This window comes from Miniopterus natalensis, chromosome 4 (genome assembly GCF_054644295.1).
Source record: "Miniopterus natalensis isolate mMinNat1 chromosome 4, mMinNat1.hap1, whole genome shotgun sequence".
Classification (NCBI taxonomy): domain Eukaryota; kingdom Metazoa; phylum Chordata; class Mammalia; order Chiroptera; family Miniopteridae; genus Miniopterus; species Miniopterus natalensis.
In genome coordinates, this window is record NC_142084.1 from 7,909,257 (window position 1) to 7,924,169 (window position 14,913).

The window sequence follows — 14,913 nt, forward strand, 5'->3', positions numbered from 1 at the left end:
GAATGGAACTGGGACTCTTCGCGCCGGGCTCCGTTTTGGTTTAAGCGCCCAACGAAGGACAGGTGCGTTACCTGCATTCTCCGCCCCGAGCGGCCCGGGGGGCTCAGAGCCGCGGTTCACCCACAAGCGGGCACTCGGCAGCCTCCAGCCCCGGTGCCAAGCGGCCTCCCTCGGCCCAGGGCGGAGCTGAGAGGTGCGGGGGGCGGTCCCAGGCGCCTGGCCCCGCCCCGGCCCCGCCCGGCCCCGCCCGGCCCCGGCCCGAGCTCACCCTCCGACGCGCCAGCAGAGGCCCCGCAGGTCCGACCTGAGCGGCAGCGGCGGAGATGCGGCGGGGCGCCGCGCTGTGCCTGCGCCTGTGGCTCTGCCTCGGGCTCCTCGACGGCGAGCGCGGTGAGCTCTCCGCCCGCCCGAGCGCGCGGCGGGCCGCGATGGGGGTCACTCTCTCGGGGCGAGCGGGGGGACCGCGCCGACGGGGTACGGGCGGGGAGCTGGGCGCCCGCAAGCCTGGCGCAGCAGGGGAGACGGGGCCGGGAGCCGAGGGTACGGACCCGGGACGGAGCACGTCGGGCCGGGCCCGCGCGGCCGCGCCGGGGAAGGGGCGGGTCAGGGACCGGGCTCCGGCCGCGCCGCCGCGCGAGGGTAGTGCCCGGGTTCCCGACCTCGCGCCACCGTCTGTGGCTCAGCTACCTCGGAGCCGGGCCCGGGCGCGCTGCGCTTTCGCTCTGGATCCTTCGCTTCCTTCCTCGCTTCCCCGTGGAGCCCCGGCCCCGCGACCCGCGCGCGCCCAGGATCGCCCAGGGCGTCCCCGCCGGGCCGCAGACCTGGCTGCGCACTTCCCGACGCCTCGGGTCTGCGCTCGAGGTCGGGCCCCAGAGGGCGCTCCGGGCGGGCTCCCGTCGTCCCCGGGCCAGGGCGGCGGGGTCCGGGGTTCGGGGACCCCTGCAGACCAGCGCCGGCCGAAGGGTAGCGCGCAGGTGCGTGTTGGAATTTGAGGCGAGTCTTGAGTCGGCAACTCGTGAGCGTCCAGCGGGACGAGGAGGCAGGAGGCCGGCCCGCCCCGTATTTGGAGGCGCGGGTACCCTGCGGGCTGAGCGGAGGAGCCTGGACCATAGGCGGGGCCTACTACGGAAGGGTCCGGAGCGCGCGAGAGGCCAGGTCCGGTCTGCGGTGGGAACACGCCGCCGCGGGGCTGGAGAGAGGAGCGAGCAGAGGGCATGGTCGGACGGAGACGTCAGGGGTAAAGCATCCGTAGTGGAGAGGGGGCGAGCTGAATGCCACACAAAACCTGGCGACTCTGGAAATCCGAGGGTAATCCTGGGTCCCCAGTGGTTCGGGGAGGAGTGCTGGGAGGTCACAGGGAGAGATGGGGATCTCACCACTTTGGAAAACTGTAGGCAACAAATACTGGCTTTATATGCTTCATCTCTTAATCCTCACGAGGGAGTTAGGCCGTTTTTTAGGTGGGGGCGCTCAGACAAAGGACGTGTGTGACTTCTCCAAGGCTCCCAGGAGCCGGCAGGAAAGGAAGTAGCCAGGTGTTTGGGATAGCAGAGCCTTCCCCGCAGGAGGGAGTGTGGGTGAGCCTCCAGAGAGGCCGGGGGAGGGCATCCCTCTGCGCCTCGAGCTGAACCGATCTGAACAGACCCTGCCACTCCCGGGCTCTTCTCACTGCCCTGAACCCAGCCCAGGGCCAGGCTCTCACAGTGCTCAGTATCCGGGTGTTGAGTGACTGAGTGTGGGAGAAGTGAATGGGCCCCTGGCTGGACTGAGTGGGTGGGAGACCCCACCTTGAGGAGACATCTGGCAGGCAGCTGGGTGTAGTGTCTGAGAGAGAGGCTGGGCTGGGGAGCTGGAGAGGGAGCAGAGAAAAGGGCCTGGGATGGGATGCCCTCTCACAGGCCCTCTCGCAGAAAAGGGCAGAGAGGGAGAGGCTTGCAGGGAGATGGCACCGTTCTGCAGGGTGTAAGAACCAGGAGAGGCTGGTGTCCGAGTGCTTGGGAGGTGGAGGAGCGACAATGGTGAGGCCAGTCCTGCTGTGACTACAGGTGATTCTTACCAAAGTTGGGCAGTGAAGGGGAAGGGAGAGGATGTTTGCTGAAGGGGGCCTATGGAGGGGGTGGCCCAGGCTGGATCAGGGCTCGGCTGGTGGGAAGATGTCCAGGGACAGTAAGGAGACCATTGCTGCCCTGCCTGAGGCCTGCACTTGCCCCACCCACTGCTGGGTGATGAGGACCCTCGGCCTGATGAGGGATGCTGGAGCAGAAGCATAGATACTTCAGTTGAGCTTCAGCGCAGCCAGAGTGGAGGTCAGGCGCTGGCAGGTGAGAAGCCTAGGGACCCTGAAGCTGACCCCTCAAAGGAGTGCTGTTAGTCATAGAACAAACCCTTGTCCCAGCTCTCCCATTATTTGCTGTATGGCCTGGGCCCCTCTCTTCCTCTTCTGGGTGTAGCAGTGTGACAGGGTGGCAAGTACTGAGGGGCTGTGCTTGGGCTGGATTTCCTGGCCAGGTGTCAGTCCAGTTCCAGAAACTTTGCTCTGGCAGCCTCCCTGGGGAGAGAGCAGGTGGCAGAGGCCAGCTTCAAGAGACTTTGCCTCATGGGCCTAGTTTAGAGAGGCTGTTTGCATCTCTGGACAGTGGGCAGTCAGCTCAGGGACATGCAGAGGAAGCAGGTGACAGCCTGGCAGCTACATTGGCCCCTGCTGTGAGCTGAATTGCACAGGGCCATCCCAGCTCTGCCCTGTCCCAGCTCCTCAGCCCTGAGCCAGAGAGGTGGGGGTGAGGGTGGGGCAGGGATGCAAGCTTTGTGCAGGCAGGATGTGGGGCCTGGGCCCACATTACTTGGTGCCTGTGGACCACTGGACCCCAGCTCAGTGCTCCGGGACACGGATGTAGGTGCTGCTCATGTGCCCACCAGGCCTCTGGGGTCAGTGTGGCTAAAGGGTTCTAGCTACCCAGGGCACAGTGGTCATGAGGTGTCACAGGGGACTGTCTGGCCAGCTCCTGGCTGTGCCTCCCCCACCCTGCCCCCAAGCTGTGACACCCCAACCCAGAGAAGTCAACTGCAGTTCTGTGCAAGTCACAAGCTATGGTGCTTAGGGTGGTTCAAGGGGGCATTTGGACCTGGATTGGTCCTGTAGAGGTCTCCTTAGTGTTAGACTATCAGGAACACAGATGTGGCATCAGACATCTAGCACAGGGACAAAAGTGCTCAGTGACCCCAGTGAGGCCCAGCCGGTGACTGCGGCTACACAGGAAGGCAACAGCACTTCCAGCTCGGAGCTTCCTGGAGGGGTCTGCGAACTCCAGGGCAGGGAATTCCAGGCAGGGCAAAGAAACCGTCAGAGACACAGATGGGAAAGTCCAGGCAGTGTATGGGGATATGTGGGTGGTCAGATGAGGCTAGAGTCTGGGGTGGGGGGAGACAAGGCAGGTGGAGGTGGTGGGAGGCAGCAGCACATCTGGAAAGGGGAGGCTCTGAGCAGAGAGCCACCTGGCCAGGGTCCATGAAGGCATCGCCAGAAACACAGACCAGACGCGAGGCACAGCAAAAAGGCTGTGAGTGAACTCAGGAGATGCGCCAGGGGAACACGCAGCAGTGACTGGGGATGGTGGGAGAGTGGGACGAGGGCCAGTCTCTGGCTTAAGCAACAGGATGGGGTTGTTTACCAGATGGGGACCCTGGGAGGAGAATTTGATGCGGGGAAGGGGAAAGTACTCCACTGGGGAGGCAGGTCCTCTGGGTGGAGGCATCCAACAGGACTTCTCAGGAGACCAGTTGGTGCAATTTGGCCAGATGAGGAAAGAGGAACGTTGGGAGCACTTGAGTATGATGGGGCTGAGGGGATCAGGGAACCTAGGGAAGTTAAATGGGGTCTTAGCCGTGAGGGGAAGGTCTTCTCTGGATCTGACTTCCACCCCTCCTGCTGTTGTCTGGGCGTTTTCCTCCACGTGGTGGATTTCTTTCCACCCGGACCTAGCCTGTGCCCCACAGCCCTCTGAGATGCCCCTTGGAGAGGGGGATAGGCAGGGAGAGGGGTCCAGAAAGCTGCTCACACTCCCTGCACCCACCTCGGAGCAAGACCCTGCCAACGTGTTGGGGCTGGAGCCAGGGATTCCTGAGTTTCGATCCTTTTCAGACACTGGCTTCCTCTGGGATCTTGGTTTTCCGGTCAGGCCAAAGGCTGAAGTCTGGGAGAGGAAGGTGCAGGTCTGCATCACGTTGGGGGTTCAGGCTGGGCGGTCAGACAGCAGGCACTGCCTGTCCCAGGCCAGGCTGGGTGTGGGTGGCCCCTCCAACAGGCGCAGGTCAGGGTGGGGAGTGGGGGAGACCCGCCACGTGGCCAGCGAGGTCAGCAGGGGTTCATGGGAAAGGACTTGTCGGTCACAGGAGAGGACATCCTGCCTGCATTTCCCTCTTCCTGCGGCAGGAGCCCATGGCCCGATTTAGCAGCGCTAGGGGGCCACCTCTGAGCCAGCTGGGCAGTCTGATAACACTGCCTGTCCTGACCCCAGGCCGGCAGGGGCAACTGCACCCACAGCTGTGTTGAGCTGGGAGCTCAGCATCTGCCAGGGTTCCCTCCTGCCTACACCCCCCTCTAGGGGGACTCAGGCAGCCCCCCTCCCACTCAGCCTCACCACTGCTCCCTGCTTCCCAAGATTGCCTCCGTGCTACCCCAGACCTACCTCTCTAAAACAGAGACCTGAGCCATGGCCAGGTAGCTACGTTGGTTAGTGTCCTCCCCATATACCAAGGTTGTGGGTTCGATCCCCGGTCAGGGTACATACAAGAATCAACCAATGAATGCATAGACAAGCGGAACAACAGATCTCTCCCTCTTTCTCTCTCTCTTTCTCCCTCTCTCTCTAAACTCAGTGAATTTAAAAATAAATTTAAAACAGAGACCTGAGCCTTCAGTGGCCCCACAGTGATCAGCACAAGCTTCCTGAACAGGTGGTAGAGGTCCTCACCCTGGGGTCCCCAGGGCGTCCCTAGTCCCATGTCCACGTAGCACGCACCTGAGCCCCAGTGCACACCAGATCTGCGCTGCCCTTCGCCCTGCCTTCCTGACTTCAGAGAGCTCCAGGCAGGGGGCTGGGTGCTGCTTCAAGTGGGAGGGGCCTGCTGAGGGCTCCCCTCTCCCGCTCCATCCCCGCTGCTGTGTGCCCGAGAGCCCAGAATCCAGGCATTCAGGTGGGCTTGGGGGAAGCTCTTTTCCTCCCTCACATCTAAACTTCACCTGATGGGGGTTTGTTTATTAGGCACAAGCGCATCCAGGCGCACAGACCCAGGCACATGCACACGTGGACCATCTGGCAGCGAGCCACGCCTCCCTGTAAAATGGGTAATCAAATTGCTTGACACTATGGTGTGTGAAGGTTTCAACCTTGTGACATAGGCTTCTTGTGCCCATTTTTGGAGACTAGGAAATTAAGGCCAGAGGGATGAAGTGGCTCACTAGATGCTAGAGTAGCTTTGAGGGAGGTGACAGGTGTCCGGTCCCAGCTGGCATGGGGGCCAAGTGGGTAAGAAGGGGCAGGCACACAGGTGGTTGTCCACATTCCCTGGGGAAAGCTCTAGAGGGGTGGGCATGTGGGATCCTAAGTGTCTGACCACCTCGGGACATTTTCGCCTTGCTATCGCAGAGACTTTTCAAATGGTCATCCGCACAGACACATTGTCTTCTCCCAGGTCTGCCCGTGGCCGATGTGCTCACCTCAGTGCAGGACACCTCACCTCCGTCCCTCACCTCTACACCTGCCCACACTCTGTGTGCTGCCCCTTTGCCCTCTAGACCCTTCAAAGCCAGTCAGGGGCAACCACTGGTCAAGTCCCATGCTGGGGATGACACCATGAGAGGCCCTCCTAGTCTGTATTAAGGAATATCAAGTGCAAGGAGCCAGTCCTGGTCTGGAGCTGTGGGCTATGGGACTGTGCAGAGGGGTCCATGGGAGGGGCCTCAGCTTGTGATTCTGGGGCTGGAGTGAGCACCAGGCAGCTGGCAGGTGACAAAACTGGCTGGAAGGTCATGGGAAGAGCTCAGATTCTGCCCCCAAACACTGGGGAAGCTTGGAAAGGTTTTAGGCAGGGAGAAACTTGTGTTCTAGAAAGGTCCTCTGACCACTGGATAAGGCCTCAAGCAGTGGGGGGACACTGGTGTGTTGAGTCAGGGAAGGGACATTGAGGCTGGCCAGATAGTGAGGAGGAGAGGAGGGGGACTGGAGAAGGGCAGCCCAGAATGTCTAGGGTGGCCAGAAGGTGTCCCTTGCAAGGTGTCTGAGTGCTGTGTGTACAAAGCACTTTGCCAGGGTGGCAGAGAGAGGAGAGGGGCAAGCCTGATATTCTGGGCCATCCTGTCTTTGATGCTGGCCCTGGGAATGGTCGTGACTTGGTAACCAGTCGGCTGTGGGGATGAAGAGTCAGGAGTGCCTGGCAGGTGACTGCCCCTAGGATGGCGAAGCTCACAGGGTCGTGGGAGGATGAGTCCGTTGATTTAAGGCCTCTACATCCTGTAAACTGCAGAAATGCAAGTAATGCAGACCCGTATGGAGTAAACAGTGGCTTCCCATAATCCTGCCCCCAAAGGTAACCTCTGACTAGCAGTTAACCTCTGCTCCTTAGTTTTCTCATCTGCAAAATGACAGGAATAGAATGGGGGGGGGGGGGGCACATTAGAGATTAGAGGAGTGCCGTGTGCATAGCAGGCCAGCCCACAGAAAGTGCTAAATACACATTTGCTGTTATTGTCGTAACAGGATGTATTGGGGGTAAGAAGAATTAGGGGTCAAAGTGTATGAGCATTTTTTATTACTGTGAGGCCTGTTTGCCCACATCCTGGCCAACGCTGGGAACTCTCCATCATTTTAACACTTGCTCATTTGGGGAGTGGGGTGGACGGCGTGTGCCCTGTGGTTCAAGTTGTCTTCCCCAGTGGTGGGTGTGATCTGGTCAGGGTCTGAGGGCTGGCGAGTACCCAGCAGAAGACGTCTGCAGAGCAGGGCCTCCCAGGACTGGAGCTCAGCAGAGCTGCCAGGGACAGTGGGGAGCTCAGAGGTGGCCTTGAAGCCCTGAGGGTGGCTACCTGCCGGAGGAGGGAGCACATGAATGAGAAGAGCAGGGCCCCTGATGAAAGGATCTGGCCAAGAGCGTGAGGCTGGATCTGTGACCTGTGGCCCTGTACTGTGGCCACATCTTTCCACACCATGCTCCATCTCTTCCTCTACCATACAGCCCAAAGTCACCTGCACTCTGGCCTTTGCACCGGTCCCTCTGTCCTGTGTCTTCTTCCGGGACAGCATATTCCCACTCAGTCTACAAAGTCCATTTAAGCCTGTTGAACACTCCTCCCACCAGCAAGGCTTTCTGTGACTCCCCACCTCCATACTGTGACCATAACACAGGGTCACAGTGAGATGCAACAGCTGTGACAGGCAAAGCATTCAACAGGCAGCAAAAAAGAAGGGCTCCCTGTGCATGAGCCAGCGACAGTTTGTTCTTACGATGGTTCTTAATGCAGTATTATGTTATTTGTTGTCTGTAGTTCCCAGTAATTCAATGGACAGTTCACATTTCACAAGTGAGAAAACTGGGGCTTGGAGAAATTGACTTGCCCATGTCCACACAGCCAGAGTGGCATAGTGGTGCACACAGCCAGGTTCAGGGGGGACCCTCCTGCCCCAGCCATCTCAGTCCTGCATGGCCGGAGGTAGGGGGACTGGTGGCCTCTTGACCCTCACTCTTCATCTCTGAAGGTACAGAGGCTGCCAGCCAGGTGGGGGGACACCCCTGCACCTTCCCCCAGGTCTATACACAGGCTCTGGAGCAGGTCTCCCCTACTCTGCCCAGCCCTAGGGCCAATGCACAGAGACCCCAAGCCTGGCCCCACATGGCCAGCTGTCCCCCAAAGCTTCTCCCTCAGCTCACCTCTTGACTGCAGTCACTGGCCTGACCCTGGCTGCCTCTGTCCTCCTGGGCACAGATGCTGAGAGTGTGGGCCAGACTGGCAGGACTGCCACACAGCCCCATCACCGACAGGTGGCCAGGGCAAGGCCTGCAGTAATGTAGTAACTGCTACCACCACACTCTGCCAGGGATGGAGGGTACCTCTGAGGTTACAGACCATCCTATGACATCCCTATGTCACCTCCTGGACCTGGGGACAGAGCCATGGGCTACTGACATCTTGACTCCCAGGGGCAGCCCTTTGTGGCCGGGTCAGGGCCCGAATGGAGGTAATACTCTCAGCCTCCAGTCTCAGGCACACTGCACGCGTCCTGGAGCAGCAATAGCAGTTCTCCAGGCACAGAGAGCAGATGACACAGCCTGAGCCGGCTGGGCAGTGGGCCAGGGCCTGGTCACTCTGCAGGTGGACAGTGGGTGTGGCTGGTGTACTGGGAGAAGAAGCTGGCCAAGAGGGTGGGGCCTTTGGGGATGGGCTTCACCCTGGAGGCCAGGCCAAGGTCATGTACAGCTCCAGAGGACCAAGAAGAGCCAGCCAAGGTGGCTGACTGTGGCTCCTCTGGGCTGAGGAACAGATTGGAGGCAGGGAAGGAGGCTGCTGGGGCGCAGGGAGGCAGGCTGGCTCTCAGGGTGGTTGGAGGAGAGGAGATGGAGAGGTGTGAGGGCTGGGCCCCGGGCAGGGAGAGGCCTGGACTCCGCAGGCCTGGGCTCCTGCACAGCCACTGGTCATCACGGCTGTGGGGCTTGGAGCTTCAGTTCCCTGTTGTCGACTGGACCAGGGGTCCCGCCCTCCCTCCCGGGGTGTGTGAGGATCAAAGGAGGCAGTGAATGCTGGGCCATGGTCAGTGACTAACCCACAAGACTTCCTGCCGCTCCTGGCCACCCCTCACCCAGGATCCCAGTGTGCTGCTCCCACAGGCAGCCTCATGTGGCTGACGCCAGGGTCCCCGCTGTCCAAGGCTGCTGACAGCAGAGAAGAGGTGTGCACTCTGGCCTCCCTGACCTCGGCTCGGTGCCTGCCTGACTGCTCTGCCGCGGCCTGGGGGGCCAGGGCCACTGGCCAGGGGAAGGAAGAAGCCAGTTCCTGGGCCAGGAAGAGGAAGGCAGGGGGAGTGCGGCAGAGGCCAGGATGACAGTACTTCCTGCTGCGGGAAGGGAAGGACAGCAGGGACAGACAACAGCCAGGCAGGAAGGATGCTCCTTCTTCAGGGTTGCAGGTGGGGGCTGGGCAACATGGAGCCTCTGGGCCTGGCAGCCCTCAGGCCCGAATCTGCCCCAGCTGCAGAGCAGCCTGGAGTACACACGGTCACCAGGCATCCTGGGCTTTAAAACTGGAACGTGTTTTCCAAAGGAACAACAGAGCCTGACACAGTTCCAACCCAAAGGAAGACCTCAGAAGTTTATTTAGCCAGCCAGCCAGCCATCCACCTGTCCTTCCATCCACCCATCCACCCATTCATCCTGTGCACCTTTCTGTCCATGCATCCTTTCTCCACCTGCCTGCCCATCTGTCCTTCCATCTAGCCGTCCTTCCTTCCCTCTTTCCATCCAGCCATCCACCCGTCAATCCACCTGCCTGCCCATCTGTCCTTCCATCTGGCTGTCCTTCCTTCCATCCTTCCTTCCACTCATCCGTTCATCCATTTACTCATTAAACGCGTATTTATGGAACCTTGACTCTGTGCCATGTGCTGTGCTAGGCACTGAAAAGAGGACTGTCTTCGCCTTATCCCACTGAAACTTGACGGTCTAGTAGAGGAATTGGAAAAAATAACTTAAACAAATAAGTAAATAGGTAATTACGAACTGTGAGAAGGATGAGGCAGGCCACCTGGAGGCTGAGGCGAGGTGGTTGCATCCAAGCGAAAGGAGAAGCCAGCTGTGCAGGGCATGTGAGGGGAGGCAGGCCAGGGGCAGAGGTGTGTGCAGGGGGCTGGGGGCTGGGGTGGGGGGCTAGGAGAAGTGCGGCTTGTTATGGAGGCGCCTTCAGGCCTGGCGGCTGGAGGGTGTGAACAGCAGAGTGGACCAAGGGGGCATGGAGAGGGGGTCGGGCCAGCCCAGGGTCAGGAGTTTGGATTTTCCTGAAAGTTTATTGGGAAGTCACTGAGAAGAAAGCACAAATATGATTTTAAATGATCGCTAACAACTGTGTGAGAGGTGGAGGTGGAGAGCGGGCCCCAGGAGCCACGTCGGAGCCGAGTGCCGTGGGCAGGCTGCAGCCCCCAGGAGGAGAGCAGGACCTGGCTCTGAGATGCTTCAGTGGCCCACAGAAGGGCCAGGGCAGGAGAGGTGGTCACCCACTCCGTCTGGGGAGATGGAAGCTATGGAAGAGGAGTCTGGCAGGGTTGGAGAGGGTGTGAGTCTGGAGTTCAGGGTCAGAAATGTGGAACTCAGATGTCCATGGGGTAGCCAAACAGTGGCAGCTGGATCCTTTAAGCTGGAGTTGAGAAAGCAGTATGGGCAGGAGATAGGGAATTTGGAGGTATCTGGACACTTAGGGGAGAGACCAGTGGAAAACATACTGAGGAGCAGAGCATTTGGTGCTAGGCAGAGGGGAAGGGGGGGAGGGGAGAGAGACCACAGAAGGCAGCAGAGAAGGGACAGCTCTGCTCCCTGCCCACGAGAGCCCACTTGTCCTGCAGCCTGGTGGTTGTGGGAGGCCACGAGGCAGGGGCCGGGGCTGCACCACAGTGGGAGGCTGAGCAAATGGGGGGGGGGGGGGACAGAGAGCAGAGCTTTCTATGAAGGGGAATGGGAAAGGGGCAGCAGCCGGAAGGGAGTGTAGGGTCAAGGAATTGGAGGTTTGATTTTTGTTTATAAGACAGATGACTCCTTAGAGAAATATTGGTGATCAGAAGAGAAAGGAGTCAGGTCCAGGGGGCTGGGATTCTTGACATGAGGGAGGGCTTGGCCTTGGGAGTGGGAGTGTCCGAGGGTTTTAGGGACCAGGCTAGGGGGTGGGGTTTGGATGTGGGAAGATGCTGAGAGGGCAGGGTGGCAGAGGACGGGCAAAACCACCGTGAGCTGCAGCCCCAGGGCCGGGTTAAGGGGTTAGGGTCTGACGACTGGAAGAGAAAGGGGGGCTGCAGTGTGGGACTCCACCTTTGTCCAAAGTGCTGAGCCACCAAGGGGCACGGTGGTGCCACAGGGCTGGGGTGGAGGGTGAGGCAGTAACGGACCATGGGCCATGCTGTTCCAGCGCAAGGTGAGGCCAGGAGGTGGTGATAGTGGGGAAGGTCCCTGGATGTGGCTGAAGGACTTAGCAGTGGTGGGACAAGGGCACTTAGCAGGAGGCAGAGGGGGCAGGAGAGAAGCTCAGGGAGACAGGCACTGGTGATGGTGCAGTTTCTGGTGAGGACCGGGTCCAGGGTGTGCCTGGGAAGTGAGGGGCCCAGGGTGAGTGGGAGGAGGGCAGTAGGAATGAGGCCCGAAAAGGCCAGGGTGCTGGTGAGTCATCTGTGTGGATGTTGAAGTCATGGAGAATGGCCTGAGGCGGAGGGGCTGGGGAGCCAGGAGCAGAGAATGAGGGGAAGTGACCAAGACCACTGATGACAGCTTTAGTGGGCAGTGGGTGGTGCCCTCGGAGAAGGGGAGGTGGCCATAAGTTCTCCAATGTCAAGTGTGTGCAGTGGAGAGCAGTAACCACTGCAGGGGCGGGTGGTGGTGTCCTCAGAAAGCCACATTTCATTAAGGCAGGAAGGATGGAGGACAGTGACGTCTATAGCAAGTCTGCTGATCATGCAGGTTCCAGTGGAAGTGAGTGAAGACAGAGGGGCACTGGGGCAAGTCAGGGCATATGGCAACAAAGAAGAGACTCACCTGGACTGGTAGAAAGGTTGACATGCACAGTGGATGCTTCTTTTATACAGCATTAGTATAGGGGACAGATACTTCCTTTGGTGGTACGGTGGGCTCTAGGGAGGAAGCTTCTACAAGCTCCATTCCCCCATCCATCCATTCTCCCACTCCCCTACTCCCCCATCCATCCATTCTCCCACTCCCCTACTCCCCCATCCATCCATTCTCCCACTCCTCTACTCCCCCATCCATCCATCCATCCATCCATCCATCCATCCATCCATCCATCCATCCATCCATCCATCCATCCATTCTCCCACTCCTCTACTCCCCCATCCATCCATTCTCCCACTCCCCTACTCCCCCATCCATCCATTCTCCCACTCCCCTACTCCCCCATCCATCCATTCTCCCACTCCTCTACTCCCCCATCCATCCATCCATCCATCCATCCATCCATCCATCCATCCATCCATCCATTCTCCCACTCCTCTACTCCCCCATCCATCCATTCTCCCACTCCCCTACTCCCCATCCATCCATTCTCCCACTCCTCTACTCCCCCATCCATCCATCCATCCATCCATCCATCCATCCATCCATCCATCCATCCATCCATTCTCCCACTCCTCTACTCCCCCATCCATCCATTCTCCCACTCCTCTACTCCCCCATCCATCCATTCTCCCACTCCCCTACTCCCCCATCCATCCATTCTCCCACTCCCCTACTCCCCCATCCATCCATTCTCCCACTCCCCTACTCCCCATCCATCCATTCTCCCACTCCTCTACTCCCCCATCCATCCATTCTCCCACTCCTCTACTCCCCCATCCATCCATTCTCCCACTCCCCTACTCCCCATCCATCCATTCTCCCACTCCTCTACTCCCCCATCCATCCATTCTCCCACCCCCATCCCCCATTCACTCATCTATCCACTCACCCATACATCCATCCACTCAGCACCCACACATCCAACCATCTCCCACCCATTCATCCACTCACCCACCCACCGATCCACCAGCCAGCCAGCCAGCCAGCAGGAGCCCCGCAGAGGCTGACACTGTCTGAGCAACAGTGACTGCTCCATAGCATGAGCTAGACCTGAACAAGGCAGCTTCTTAGGAGGGAAGGAGCACAAATGTCCTGGGCAAAAGACTTCCAGATATGAGAAGCCTGGCGCTCTGGGATGACGATGAGAGGTCCTCGCCTCTCGGAGACGTGTCAGGAGGTGAAGCTGAAGAGAGGGGAAGTGGGCAGAAGGGAGAGGCCTGACCTGCCCTGCTTTATCTTAGAAGCAAAGGGGAGCCTTTGACATCTGTGACATCTGCTACAGCTTCATAGCTAAGGGCAGGTGTGCCTTGGATGTGCACTCAGAGAGGGAACCCTCAGCCTCTCCGGGGTACCCAGGGCAACACTGCAGGCATCACTGTGGGAATGCATGGTCCCAGGGCAGGGGGTGCTGGCGCCTGAGGCTCCTCTGGTGACACATGCCATCCATTGGGGGAGCCAGTTCTTTCATCCCCTACAGGTCCAAACCTAAGCCCACCCTGCCCCCTTTCCCGTAGCTCAGAGGCCAGTTGTCTGCCTAGTGTGGCTTCATGCAGTTTCCTGGGAAATCCCATTTGTCCTTTGAGGCCCAGGTCAGAGCTGCCCTCCTGGATTCCTTCCCGGCCCCTCACAACCCCAGTAGGGCCTCCCCACTGTGGATACCCCCTTGCCAGCAGCCCAGGTGGTGCCAGTGGGGGTCTGGTGTGCATGGACGGCCAGGCACACACCTAGAGTGGACCTGGTGGCAGAGCTCACATGGAGAAGCCCCTGGGAGTAGAATCTAGGGCCATTTTCCCACTTTAGGACCCCAGGGTTGTGCTGCTGGCCGGAGTGCCCTGGGTTCAGGCTAAGGAGGGACTTTGCAGCTGTCGTAGTGCATCTCAGGGGAGCAGTGCACTCCTGCTGGTGGGCCTCAGTTTCCCTGCCTGTACAATGGGACTAGATGCTTGATAAGGGTTTTCCAGCCCTGGCCATCTTTTCCATTTGGTGCCAAAATGAGATCTTGGTATATGGAAGGTACTGCCCAGGTGCCTCTTCCTAGGGATGTTTGTAGTGTGGGGGGTTAGGGTGGTATAGAACCAACTAAGGTGGAGCCCCGAGCCTCGGGAGCTAGATGGGGGAGGGCAGAGGAGCTGGACCTATTGGGATGGAAGAGGCTGGGGCAGGATAGTGGGCTCTGCGCCCCAGGAGGACAGGGACTTGGGGGGAGGGACAGGACACAGCCTTGGGCCTCTAGCCATGCAATCCTCTCTTCCTGTTGTCTCAGGATGGTCCTGGCAGGATACATCTGCCCGAGTTCCAGATCCAGACCTCCCTGGGGCCTGCCTGAATCTCTCTTTCTCCCTCTCTCTCTCTCTCTCTCTCTCACACACAACACACACACTGTAACATGTCAAAGTCCATATGTGCACACACTGACATGTCAGAGACATGTCACATATACACCAACCCCACAAAAACACAGATCCATGCCCGTAGGTAGAGACAGACACACCTGGCGAGATGCACGCCTATACACATGCGCTTGCATGCACGCACATGCCATTTCCCTGGTAGGAGGAGGGGGGGTGAGGAGCTGCAGGGCCAATGGCCAGTGTCCTGAAGGGCTGTGGAAGGGTTCTCGCCTAGGCGAGGTGGAGTTGTTTGTGTGCTTGTGGGAAGAATGGGGGGCTGAGGCAGCTAGTGGGGCTGGAGGGTGGACAGAAGTTATGGGAGCTGAGGAACCATGAGTCAGACTCCGTGGGCCTGGCAGAGTATGAGGTCCTGGGGGAGCTGAAGCCCTCGGTTCCGGGCATGCTTGGGGACAGTCTGCACTGTGCAGGAAGCCCTTGCAAGCAGTGGCTATGGGCCTGAAGTGCAGAAAGGAGGGGCCTTCAGGCAGATATGTGGGGGTCACAAGGCCGAGGTGACACGCTGCATGTAGGCCACCCCCAATGTAGGATGGGGTTTGCAACATCCCCAGCCAACACCGTGCTGGCAGCTCTGCTCATATGGGGCCAGAGGTCTGGGCTCAATCCAGGCCTCCATCAGCGCTCACTTGGGTGGGGCCGAGCCAGTAGCTGAGGGCTGGGAGCAGCCTTGTCCATGCTGCCCAGAGCCCCT

At 59.4% G+C, this 14,913-nt stretch overlaps 1 protein-coding gene across 1 annotated transcript in view; it reads left to right on the top strand.

Annotated features, from left to right (window-relative positions):
* Nucleotides 1-311: 311 nt before the first annotated feature.
* Nucleotides 312-14,913, top strand: part of FLT4 (fms related receptor tyrosine kinase 4) — a 43,751-nt gene continuing 29,149 nt past the window's right edge. The window contains exon 1 of the mRNA XM_087816243.1: nt 312-390. Coding sequence (XP_087672369.1) covers nt 324-390 — 67 coding nt within the window. The 5' untranslated portion in view covers nt 312-323. The remainder of the gene's footprint in view (nt 391-14,913) is intronic.